This window comes from Pseudophryne corroboree, chromosome 9 (genome assembly GCF_028390025.1).
Source record: "Pseudophryne corroboree isolate aPseCor3 chromosome 9, aPseCor3.hap2, whole genome shotgun sequence".
Classification (NCBI taxonomy): domain Eukaryota; kingdom Metazoa; phylum Chordata; class Amphibia; order Anura; family Myobatrachidae; genus Pseudophryne; species Pseudophryne corroboree.
The window spans coordinates 49,812,573-49,825,286 of NC_086452.1; the positions used below are offsets into that span (position 1 = coordinate 49,812,573).

Sequence of the window (12,714 nt, forward strand, 5' to 3'; positions counted from 1 at the left end):
GACTACATGTCCCGGGATGCACCGCGGCCCCAACTTTCCCTGCGGTAGAGTCCTTTCCCCATGGCAACGCAGTATACAGTGGAGCATCCAGGTAATGTCACTGTCTCTCTATCAGCTCGGTGCGCCCCTTTCTTATGTATCATCTGCAGTATTATCCCGGGCGTGTCCCCTATATATCCCATATGTGTCCCCTATATATCCCATGTGTGTCCCCTATATATCCCATATGTGTCCCCTAAATATCCCATGTGTGTTCCCTCTATATCCCATGTGTGTCCCCTGTATATCAATGTGTGTCCCCTGTATATCAATGTGTGTCCCCTCTATATCCCATGTGTACCCCCTGTATATCCCATGTGTGCCCCCTGTATATCCCATGTGTGTCTCCTGTATATCAATGTGTGTCCCCTCTATATCCCATGTGTACCCCTTGTATATCCCATGTGTGTCCCCTCTATATCCCATGTGTGTCCCCTCTATATCCCATGTGTACCCCCTGTATATCCCATATGTACCCCCTGTATATCCCATGTGTGTCCACTCTATATCCCATGTGTGTTCCCTCTATATCCCATGTGTACCCCTGTATATCCCATGTGTGTCCCCTCTATATTCCATGTGTACCCCCTGTATATCCCCTATACATCCCATGTGTACCCCCTTTATATCCCATGTGTGTCCCCCTCTATATCCCATGTGTGTCCCCTCTATATCCCATGTGTACCCCCTGTATATCCCATATGTACCCCCTGTATATCCTATGTGTGTCCCCTCTATATCCCATGTGTACCCCCTGTATATCCCATGTGTGTCCCCTATATATCCCATGTGTGTCCACTGTATATCAATATGTGTCCCCTCTATATCCCATGTGTGTCCCCTGTATATCCCATGTGTGTCCCCTGCATATCCCATGTGTGTCCCCTGTATATCCCATGTGTATCCCCTCTATATCCCATGTGTGTCTCCTATATATGTCATGTGTGTCCCTTGCATACCTCATGTGTGCCCCCGGTATATCCCATGTGTGTCCCCTGCATATCCTATGTGTGTCCCCTGTATATTCCATGTGTGTCCCCTGTATATCCCATGTGTGTCCCTTGCATATCCCATGTGTGTCCTCTGTATATTCCATGTGTGTCCCCTGTATATCCCACGTGTGTCCCCTGCATATCCCACGTGTGTCCCCTGTATATTCCATGTGTGTCTCCTATATATCCCATGTGTGTTATATCCCATGTGTCTCCCCTGTATATCCCATGTCCCCCCCCCCTGTATATCTCATATGTGTCTCCTATACATTCCATGTGTGCCCTCTGTATATCTCATGTGTATCCTATGTGTGTCCCCTATATATTCCATGTGTGTCCCCTGTATATCCCATGCGTGTCCCCTATATATTCCATGTGTGTCCCCTGTATATTCCATGTGTGTCCCCTGTATATCCCATGTGCATCCTATATGTGTCTCCTATATATCCCATGTGTGTTATATCCCATGTGTGTCCCCTGTATATCCCATATGTGTCTCCTATATATCCCATGTGTGTTATATCCCATGTGTGCCCTCTGTATATCTCATGTGTATCCTTTGTGTGTCCCCTATATATTCCGTGTGTGTCTCCTGTATATTCCATATGTATCCCCTGTATATCTCCTATATATCCCATGTGTGTGTTATATCCCATGTGTGTCCCCTACATATCCCATGTGCGTCCACAGTATATCCCATGTGTGTCCCCTGTATATCCCATGTGTGTCTCCTGCATATCCCATGTGTGTCCCCTGTATATCCCATGTGTGTCCCCTGTATATCCCATGTGTGTCCCCTGCATATCCCATGTGTGCCCCCTGTATATCCCATGTGTGTCCCCTGTATATCCCATACGTATCCATAGTATATCCCATGTGTGCTCTCTGTATATCCCATGTATATCCCATGTGTGTCCCCTATATATTCCATGTGTGTCCCCTGTATATTCCATGTGTGTCTCCTACATATCCCGTGTGTGTTATATCCCATGTGTGTCTCATGTATATTCCATGTGTGTCCCCTATATATTCCATGTGTCCCCTGTATATCCCATGTGTGTCTCCTATATATCCCATGTGTGTCCCCTGTATATCCCATGTGTATCCTATATGTGTCTCCTGTATATCCCATGTGTGTCTCCTATATATCCCATGTGTGTCCCCTGTATATCCCATGTGTGCCCTCTGTATATCTCATGTGTATCCTATGTGTGTCCCCTATATATTCCATGTGTGTTATATCCAATGTGTGCCCTCTGTTTATCTCATGTGTATCCTTTGTGTATCCCCTATATATTCCATGTGTGTCTCCTATATATCCCATGTGTGTTATAGCCCATGTGTGTCCCCTGTATATTCCATGTGTGTCTCCTATATATCCCATGTGTGTTATATCCCATGTGTGTCCCCTGTATATTCCATGTGTGTCTCCTATATATCCCATGTGTGTCCCCTGTAGATCCCATGTATGTCCCCTATATATTCCCTGTGTGTCTCCTATATATCCCATGTGTGTCACCTGTATAACCCATGTGTGTCTCCTATATATTCCCTGTGTGTCTCCTATATATCCCATGTGTGTGTCCCCTATATATTCCCTGTGTGTCCCCTATATATCCCATGTGTGTCCCCTGTATATTCCATGTGTGTCTCCTATATATCCCATGTCTGTCCCCTATATATCCCATGTGTGTTATATCCCATGTGTGTTCCCTATATATCCCATGTGTGTCCCCTATATATTCCCTGTGTGTCTCCTATTTATCCCATGTGTGTCCCCTGTATTTCCCATATGTATCCCCTTTATATGTTACCTCGTTCCATCCTTCAGTACACTGCACAGCGCTGTATATGATATAATTTGATTGATCGTGCAGCACGACCAACCAGAAGATCCCGTATATGACCTGCGGGAGCGAGTAATCCCGCATGCACACTGAACGATGTTGCAATTTGTCACTTGTTGCTCCACCTCCCGGCGCTCTGCTCGGCCGCCCAGCATAGAGAGACAGGGGTATGCCACGAGGCCTGGCCACCATGACTCACGGCATGCCCCCTCGAGCTGTGACAATGCCCCCTTTATATGAGCACATCTGCCTGCGTTTGCGCGCATAATGAAAAGCAAGGGCTGCCCTGTCTATCCCTGCCCAGAGAGGCTCGGGTGGTACAAGTCTCCTCGGAGCCAGCCACTACCCACCAGTTGCCATCTGCAGCCACCCACTTACAGAGCAAAAGTGGGTGGTCCAGCAAGTTGTGATTTGCGCTGAATTACATTATCGTGGCCGGTGCCACAATGACATAATAGCATCATAATGTGCTGACCTGGCCGTACCCTCCCAGAGGGGGAGCCAGGAAGTTGGTGAGTACGCTGTTGCAGTGGCTGGCATAAAATCAATGGCTTCCACTTGCAGAACCGCACAAAGGGGGTCATTCCGAGTTAATTGCTCGCTAGCAACTTTTTGCTAGGTTAAATCTCTGCAAAACTGAGCATGCGTATGCACCGCAATGCGCAGGCGCGTCATACGGGTACAAAGCGGATCGTTGCTGGGCGATGGATTTAACGAAGAATCCATTCGCACAGCCAAACACAAGGAGATTGGGGGTAATTCCAAGTTGATCGCAGCAGGAATTCTGGCCCTCATTCCGAGTTGTTCTTTCGCTAGCTGCTTTTAGCAGCATTGCACACGCTAAGCCGCCGCCTACTGGGAGTGAATCTTAGCTCAGCAGAATTGCGAACGAAAGACTCTCAAAATTGCGAATAGAAATTTCTTAGCAGTTTCTGAGTAGCTCGACACTTACTCTGCCACTGCGATCAGTTCAGTCAGTTTCGTTCCTGGTTTGACGTCACAAACACACCCAGCGTTCGCCCAGACACTCCCCCGTTTCTCCAGCCACTCCCGCGTTTTTCCCAGAAACGGCAGCGTTTTTTCACACACTCCCATAAAACGGCCAGTTTCCGCCCAGAAACACCCACTTCCTGTCAATCACACTCCGATCACCAGAACGAAGAAAATTCCTCGTAATGCCGTGAGTAAAATACCTAATTGTTGAGTAAAATAACTAAGCGCATGCGCTCTGCGAACATTGCGCATGCGCAGTAAGCGACTAATCGCAAAATAGAGAAAATCGGCAACGAGCGAACAACTCGGAATGAGGGCCTCTGTTAGCAATTGGGCAAAACCATGTGCACTGCAGGTGTGGCAGATATAACATGTGCAGAGAGAGTTAGATTTGGGTGTGGTGTGTTCAATCTGCAATCTAATTTGCAGTGTAAAAATAAAGCAGCCAGTATTTACCCTGCACAGAAATAAAATAACCCACCCAAATCTAACTCTCTCTGCACATGTTATATCTGCCCCACCTGCAGTGCACATGGTTTTGCCCAACTGCTAAAAAATTTCCTGCTGCGATCAACTTGGAATTACCCCCATTGACAGAAAGAGGGCGTTTGTGGGTGTCAACTGACCGTTTTCTGGGAGTGTTTGGAAAAACGCAAGCATGTCCAAGCGTTTGCAGGACGGGTGTCTGACGTCAATACCGGGACCAAACAGACTGAAGTGATCGCAGCAGCTGAGTAAGTCCAGAGCTACTCAGAAACTGCAAAAAACGTTTTTGCGCCGTCGGCTGCAAAAGCATTCGTACACTTGCAAAGCGAAAATACACTCCCCCATAGGCGGCGACTATCTGATCGCAGCGCTGCAAAAAGTTGCTAGCGAGCGATCAACTCGGAATGACCCCCAAACTCTGCAGATAGCTGAACAGAATCTGGCATTAGCATAAAGTAATAAAACTACACCCACGTTACGTGAGACTCAACAAGCGAATGTTACTTTCAGTAATAATTTTGCTTCGTTATTTTTAAAAACACAAATGTCTTTTTATTAAGAAACCCCACAAAGGAAGATTATTATATTAATGATGTACTTACAGGCAGAGAGCTGCTGAGAGATAACTTCCATAGTTCCTTATGTCTCCCCCTCCTAATCACCAGTCCTGTTTTGCAGGCTCATCCAGCTCGTTAGCACGCCATGTCGGTGATTGTGGCTCAGTCACATTATATCTTTGGACTCAGGGCGCAAGTTCTCAATAACATCTGTTACTTTGATGAGCAAACCATCATATTCCCATCCGGTAACAACTGTATAAAGTACAACGTAGATCAGAAATGGCAAAAATTCATCCCAGGTAAGAACCTTGCGCACACCAGCCTCACTATCTACAGCGCCAAGACACTACTGTACAGAACCTATGTATTATCTGTAGTTGCGGAACAAATCTGTAACAGTTCCATACCATGGTAGGAAATATACAGCTTCACCAGGGTCGGACTGGCCCACAGGGGTACCAGGAAAACCACCAGTAGGCCCCACTGCCTGAGGACCACTCCTTGCTCTAGGGATCAGGTTCCAGACTGTGCACTTGTATTATACATGGTGATATGTTGCATTACACTGCACTAAACTATTGTGTATTTCAAGCCTCTGTGGAGGCTGGCCACACCCCCTTTTTAGGCTGGCCACACCCTTAAGTATGGGCCCTTATAACTGCATTCCCCCGGTGGGCCCTTCATTCCCCAGTCCGACACTGAGCTTCACATATATTGAATGTTGTCTTGTTACTACCTCACTAGCGAGGTCGGAAAGGCAATTCCCATTGTCCTTCAGAAAGTTACTGACAGAAATATGAAGAAGAGGAATAAACCGTCATCTCACATATACGATAAACTCTTAGGGCACCCACCAGATCTTTAGGCCCAGATTTATCAAGCCTTGGAGAGTGATAAATTGCACTTTGATAAAGTTCCAACCAATCAGCTCCTAACTGTCATTTTTCAGACGCAGCCTGTAACATGGCAGCTAGTTGGTTGGTACTTTATGCAATTTATCACTTTCCAAGGCTTGATAAATCTGGTCTCTAGTGTACTGAAAGGAGGGGATTTGGTTAAATTGAATATTATCATAAGAGCGCTCTTTAAAGTCTCCTGGTCACCTACACTGTGGAGTAGTAGATTAGTACTGGTTTATTCTCCCAAATCCAAATGTTTGGGACCAGAAGTATTTTGGATTTCAGATTTTTCCATACTTTGAAACATTTGCATACCATAATGAGAACTTGGTGATGGTACCAAAGTTTCTCTAACGTCCTAAGTGGATGCTGGGGACTCCGTAAGGACCATGGGGAATAGCGGCTCCGCAGGAGACTGGGCACATCTAAAGAAAGCTTTAGGACTATCTGGTGTGCACTGGCTCCTCCCCCTATGACCCTCCTCCAAGCCTCAGTTAGATCTCTGTGCCCGAACGAGAAGGGTGCACACTAGGGGCTCTCCTGAGCTTCTTAGTGAAAGTTTTAGTTTAGGTTTTTTATTTTCAGTGAGACCTGCTGGCAACAGGCTCACTGCATCGAGGGACTAAGGGGAGAAGAAGCGAACTCACCTGCGTGCAGAGTGGATTGGGCTTCTTAGGCTACTGGACATTAGCTCCAGAGGGACGATCACAGGCCCAGCTTGGATGGGTCCCAGAGCCGCGCCGCCGGCCCCCTTACAGAGCCAGAAGGCAGAAGAGGTCCGGAAAATCGGCGGCAGAAGACGTCCTGTCTTCAACAAGGTAGCGCACAGCACTGCAGCTGTGCGCCATTGCTCTCAGCACACTTCACACTTCGGTCACTGAGGGTGCAGGGCGCTGGGGGGGGGCGCCCTGAGACGCAATAAAAACACCTTGGATGGCAAAAGAAATGCATCACATATAGCTCCTGGGCTATATGGATGCATTTAACCCCTGCCAGAATACATAGAAAAACGGGTGATAAGGCCGCCGATAAGGGGGCGGAGCCTATCTCCTCAGCACACTGGCTCCATTTTCCCTCACAGCTCCGTTGGAGGGAAGCTCCCTGGCTCTCCCCTGCAGTCACTACACTACAGAAAGGGTTAAAAAAGAGAGGGGGGCACTAATTAGGCGCAGTATTAACTATACAGCAGCTATAAGGGGAAAAACACTTATATAAGGTTATCCCTGTATATATATAGCGCTCTGGTGTGTGCTGGCAAACTCTCCCTCTGTCTCCCCAAAGGGCTAGTGGGGTCCTGTCCTCTATCAGAGCATTCCCTGTGTGTGTGCTGTATGTCGGTACTTTTGTGTCGACATGTATGAGGAGAAAAATGATGTGGAGACGGAGCAGATTGCCTGTAATAGTGATGTCACCCCCTAGGGGGTCGACACCTGAGTGGATGAACTGTTGGAAGGAATTACGTGACAGTGTCAGCTCTGTATAAAAGACAGTGGTTGACATGAGACAGCCGGCTACTCAGCTTGTGCCTGTCCAGACGTCTCATAGGCCGTCAGGGGCTCTAAAGCGCCCGTTACCTCAGATGGCAGATATAGACGCCGACACGGATACTGACTCCAGTGTCGACGGTGAAGAGACAAATGTGACTTCCAGTAGGGCCACACGTTACATGATTGAGGCAATGAAAAATGTTTTACACATTTCTGATAATACGAGTACCACCAAAAAGGGGTATTATGTTCGGTGAGGAAAAACTACCTGTAGTTTTCCTGAATCTGAGAAATTAAATGAGGTGTGTGATGATGCGTGGGTTTCCCCCGATAACAACTGATAATTTCTAAAATGTTATTGGCATTATATCCTTTCCCGCCAGAGGTTAGGGTGCGTTGGGAAACACCCCCTAGGGTGGATAAAGCGCTCACACGCTTGTAAGAACAAGGGCTCTACCCTCTCCTGAGATGGCCGCCCTTAAGGATCCTGCTGATAGAAAGCAGGAGGGTATTCTAAAAGGTATTTACACACATACTGGTGTTATACTGCGACCAGCAATCGCCTCAGCCTGGATGTGCAGTGCTGGGTTGGCGTGGTCGGATTCCCTGACTGAAAATATTGATACCCTAGATAGGGACAGTATATTTTTGCCTATAGAGCATTTAAAAGATGCATTTCTATATATGCGTGATGCACAGCGGAATATTTGCCGACTGGCATCAAGTCTAAGTGCGTTGTCCATTTCTACCAGTAGAGGGTTATGGACACGTCAGTGGTCAGGTGATGCGTATTCCAAACGGCATTTGGAAGTATTGCTTTATTAAGGGGAGGAGTTAATTGGGGTCGGTCTTTCAGACCTGGTGGCCACGGCAACAGCTGGGAATTCCACGTTTGTACCCCAGGTCGCCTCTCAACATGAGAAGACGCCGTATTATCAGGCGCAGTCTTTTCGTGGACAAGCGGGCAAAAGGTTCCTCATTTCTGCCCCGTGACAGAGGGAGAGGAAAAAGGCTGCAGAAATCAGCCATGTCACAACTGAGGGCCTGAGCTGACGGGGGGCAGCCTCAGTTGTAGGGGCTGAGATGTAACGGAACCTGGGAGGTTGTATCAGACCCCTAGACATGTAAGTAACTTGTAGAATAACTGCCTGAAGGCGTGACCACGACAACCAGGATAAAAGTCAATGATGTTTATTATGACAAACTCCGTAACACAGCAGCAGTAAAAGGGAACATAAAAGTCAACAGAGGATAAATACAATTCCTGGGTACTACAGGGTGGCAAGGGCCACAGGCACTGGTAGTGTGAGACAGTTCTTATAATCTTCTAGTTGGAAAGTCCTTACCAGGCCTGACTGTAGCAATGGAGAGAACCCAGGATCGTACCAGCTGATGTTCCAGGAAAGGCTGGGCTGCTGAAGGTAAAACGGCTGCTGTGGATACTGGCTGGAACCAGACTGTTGTTGGTACGGAGTGGATACTGGCTGGAACCAGTTAAATAATAAACGAACTTGAGAGCGATGAAATAATAATGAAGTTTGGAGTTTGAGAGCGGTGAAATAATAATTCCGGTGGAGAGTGGTAAACTGCAGAAAAGGACACTGGCCCTTTAAGAGAAGCTATACACTGCTGGAAGCTGGTCTGGAAGCAGGTGATTGTTTGAGAGCGGTGAAATAATAATACCGGTGGAGAGTGGTAAACTGCAGAAAGGACACCGGCCCTTTAAGAGAAGCTGTACACTGCTGGAAGCTGGGCTGGAAGCAGGTGATTGTTTGAGAGCGGTGAAATAATAATACCGGTGGAGAGTGGTAAACTGCAGAAAGGACACCGGCCCTTTAAGAGAAGCTGTACACTGCTGGAAGCTGGGCTGGAAGCAGGTGATTGTTGTAGCTGGAAACAGGTGAGTCCAGAATGGATCGGAGAGTCAGGCTACACCGCAGATGGAATGCTGGTGCGGGTCTCTATAGCAGAAGTCTGGAGACAGGAGCTGGAACCTGGAAGACAACCACAGGAGAGAGACAAACTGGAACTAGGTTAGACAACCAAAGCACTGACGCCTTCCTTGCTCAGGCACAGCTTACTTATACCTGCAGCAAGGAAGGGGTTGGCTAGGCAATTATGCAAATCAACAATACAGACAGCAGATTGGTGGAAATGCTCAGATGACAAAATCCAAGATGGCTGCGCCCATGCAGACACTTGGAGGGAAGTTTGGTTTGTAATCCATGTGAGAATTGAAACAGTAATGGCGACGCCGGCCACAGGAGACAGGAGACGCCAGACTGACAAGCGCACATTTAACCACGCGGGCACAGCGGAGGCCGCGGCTGATGAAATCACCACTCTGACATTCTGCATGTGGAAACTTCAGGAACAGCGGGATCCGGACCTGGAACGCTGAGCCAGCCTTAGGAGGCATCTGAAGGGTAAGTAATGGCGTCCAGATACCCGGATCGTGACAGCACCCCCCCCTTTAGGAGTGGCCCCAGGACACTTCTTAGGCTTTAAAGGAAACTTTGCGTGGAAATTTCGGACCAAGGCAGGAGCATGGACGTCTGAGGCATTGGTCCAAGAGCGTTCTTCAGGACCATAGCCCTTCCAGTCAATGAGGTATTGTAACTGACCGTAACGGAAACGTGAGTCCAAAATCTTGGCCACCTCGTACTCGACTCCCCGTTGAGTCTGAACTTTGGGAGCTGGAGGAAGTGCGGAATGAAACCGATTCAGGATCAGCGGTTTCAACAAAGAAACATGAAATGTCCTGGGTATTTTCAAGAAGGATGGTAACTGTAACCTGTAGGCAACAGGATTGATGACTTGTTCAATCTTGAAGGGTCCGATGTAGCGAGGTGCAAATTTCATGCTGGGAACTCTCAACCTCAAATTCTTCGTGGACAGCCACACACGATCACCCACCTTAAGAGCAGGAACCGCTCTACGCTTTCTATCGGCAAACTTCTTATACCTGAATGAGGCTTTAAGCAGGGCTGCGCGGACGTTCCTCCAGTTATTTGAAAACTGACGCAAGGTGACATCCACTGCTGGAACAGAAGTTGCGGGAAGCGGTTGGAATTCTGGAACTTTAGGGTGGAATCCATAATTAATGAAGAATGGTGTAGAAGAAGATGAGGAATGGTATTGATTGTTGTGGCTGAACTCGGCCCAAGGAAGGAGTTGAACCCAGTCATCTTGAGAGGAAGACACATATATACGGAGGAAGGCCTCCAAGTCCTGATTCACCCTCTCGGTTTGACCATTGGTCTGAGGATGGTAAGCCGTGGAAAACTTTAACTTGACTTGGAGGGCTTGACACAAACTTCGCCAAAATTTGGCTACAAATTGTACTCCGCGATCCGAGATGATCTCTTCAGGAAGACCGTGAAGTCGGAAGATCTCTTGTATAAACACTTGAGCCAACTTGGAAGCTGACGGAAGACCGGTGAGAGGGATGAAATGTGCCATCTTGGTGAACCGGTCAACTACCACCCAGATGGTATTAAACTTGTTGCAGATAGGTAGATCGGAAACAAAGTCCATCGACAAATGGGTCCAAGGTCGACGGGGAACAGATAATGGAACCAGTTGCCCCGCAGGCGACTGGCGGGAGACTTTGTGTTGGGCACACTTTGGGCAGGAGGCAATAAATTCCATAACGTCCTTCTTCAGAGTTGGCCACCAGTAGGACCTAGAAATAAATTCAAGGGTTTTCTGAATGCCTGTATGTCCAGCAAAACGGGAAGCATGGGCCCAATGCATGAGCTTCTTCCTTAGAACTGGCTTAACAAAACTTTTCCCTGGTGGAGGCGTAGAGTCCATCCCTACCGTGGAGAATGCCAACGGATTAATAATAGGATGCTTGTCTGCAGACTCGGACTCATTTTCTTGCTCCCATGAGCGGGAAAGGGCATCGGCCTTACGATTCTGAGAACCCGGACAGAACTGGAGTTTAAAGTCAAACCTAGAGAAGAAAAGTGCCCATCTGGCCTGACGAGGATTCAGACATTGGGCGCCTTTGAGATATAAAAGATTTTTGTGGTCGGTAAGTATGGTGATTGAGTGGGAAGCTCCCTCCAACAGGTATATCCACTCCTCCAGAGCGAGCTTGATGGCTAGCAACTCCTGATCGCCAATGGCATAGTTGCGCTCAGCTGGGGAGAACTTCCGGGAGAAGAAACTGCAAGGATGTAGATGTCCATCTTTGGCCCTCTGGGATAACACTGCTCCTACTCCAACGGAGGAGGCATCTACCTCTAAGATAAAAGGAGAGTCGGTGTCGGGCTGTTTCAGAACTGGTGCAGAGATGAACCGTTGCTTCAGAAGGTGAAAGGCCTGTGTAGCTTCCTCGGACCACTTGGACGGATTAGCACCTTTCTTGGTTAATGCAGTGATAGGCGCCACAATGGTGGAAAAGTCTCGTATAAATTTTCTATAATAATTGGCGAACCCTAAGAACCTCTGGACCCCTTTGAGGCTTAAGGGTATAGGCCAATTCTGGATTGCTTGGAGTTTCTCAGGATCCATCTCTAGTCCGGAACCGGACACAATGTAACCTAGAAACGGAATGGTTTTAACTTCAAACACACACTTCTCCAATTTACAATAGAGGTGATTGACACGGAGACGGGAAAGAACCTCTTTTACCCAGAAACGATGATCTTCGAGATTATTAGCAAAGATGAGGATGTCGTCTAGATAAACCACGACATGGCGGTACAAGATGTCCCTGAAAATCTCATTCACGAAGTGCTGGAAGACTGCTGGAGCGTTGCTCAATCCGAAGGGCATGACGAGGTACTCATAATGTCCGTCACGGGTGTTAAAGGCGGTCTTCCACTCGTCACCCTCACGGATTCGGATGAGATTATAGGCACCCCTCAAGTCCAGCTTTGTGAAAATAGTTGCACCACTAACTCTATCAAAGAGCTCGGTAATCAGGGGTAAAGGGTATCGGTTCTTGACGGTAATGTCGTTCAGACCTCTGTAGTCGATGCACGGACGCAGACCACCGTCTTTCTTCTTAACGAAGAAGAAGCCTGCGCCGGCTGGAGAAGAAGATGGTCGGATGAAACCCTTCGCCAGGTTCTCTTTGATGTACTCTTCCATGGAGTGTGTCTCAGGCAGAGACAACGGATAAGTTCGGCCTCGCGGTGGAACCTTCCCTGGAATGAGGTCGATTGGGCAGTCCCATTCTCTATGAGGAGGAAGGATATCAGCAGAGGCTTTACTGAACACGTCCGTGAAGTCTTGATATGGAGGAGGCAGAACATCAGATGACCTGGGGAAGGAAGAACAAACAGGAAGAACTTTGGCTAAACAAGTCTCAGCACAGGAGGAACCCCATGCCAGTATTTGCGTAGTCGTCCAGTCAATTGATGGGTTGTGGAGACGGAGCCATGGAAGGCCTAAAACCA

General features: G+C 47.9%; 1 protein-coding gene across 3 annotated transcripts in view; it reads left to right on the forward strand.

Moving 5' to 3' along the window:
* Positions 1–12,714, forward strand: part of CFAP57 (cilia and flagella associated protein 57) — a 77,762-nt gene that overhangs the window by 2,075 nt on the left and 62,973 nt on the right. For 2 of the 3 annotated variants that reach the window (XM_063939307.1, XM_063939306.1), the window contains exon 2: positions 5,036–5,216. In XM_063939307.1, the coding sequence (XP_063795377.1) occupies positions 5,060–5,216 (157 nt within the window). In that variant the 5' untranslated portion in view covers positions 5,036–5,059. Of the gene's footprint in view, positions 1–7; positions 92–5,035; positions 5,217–12,714 lie in introns of those variants that run through there. The other variant, XM_063939305.1, reaches the window with a different exon arrangement.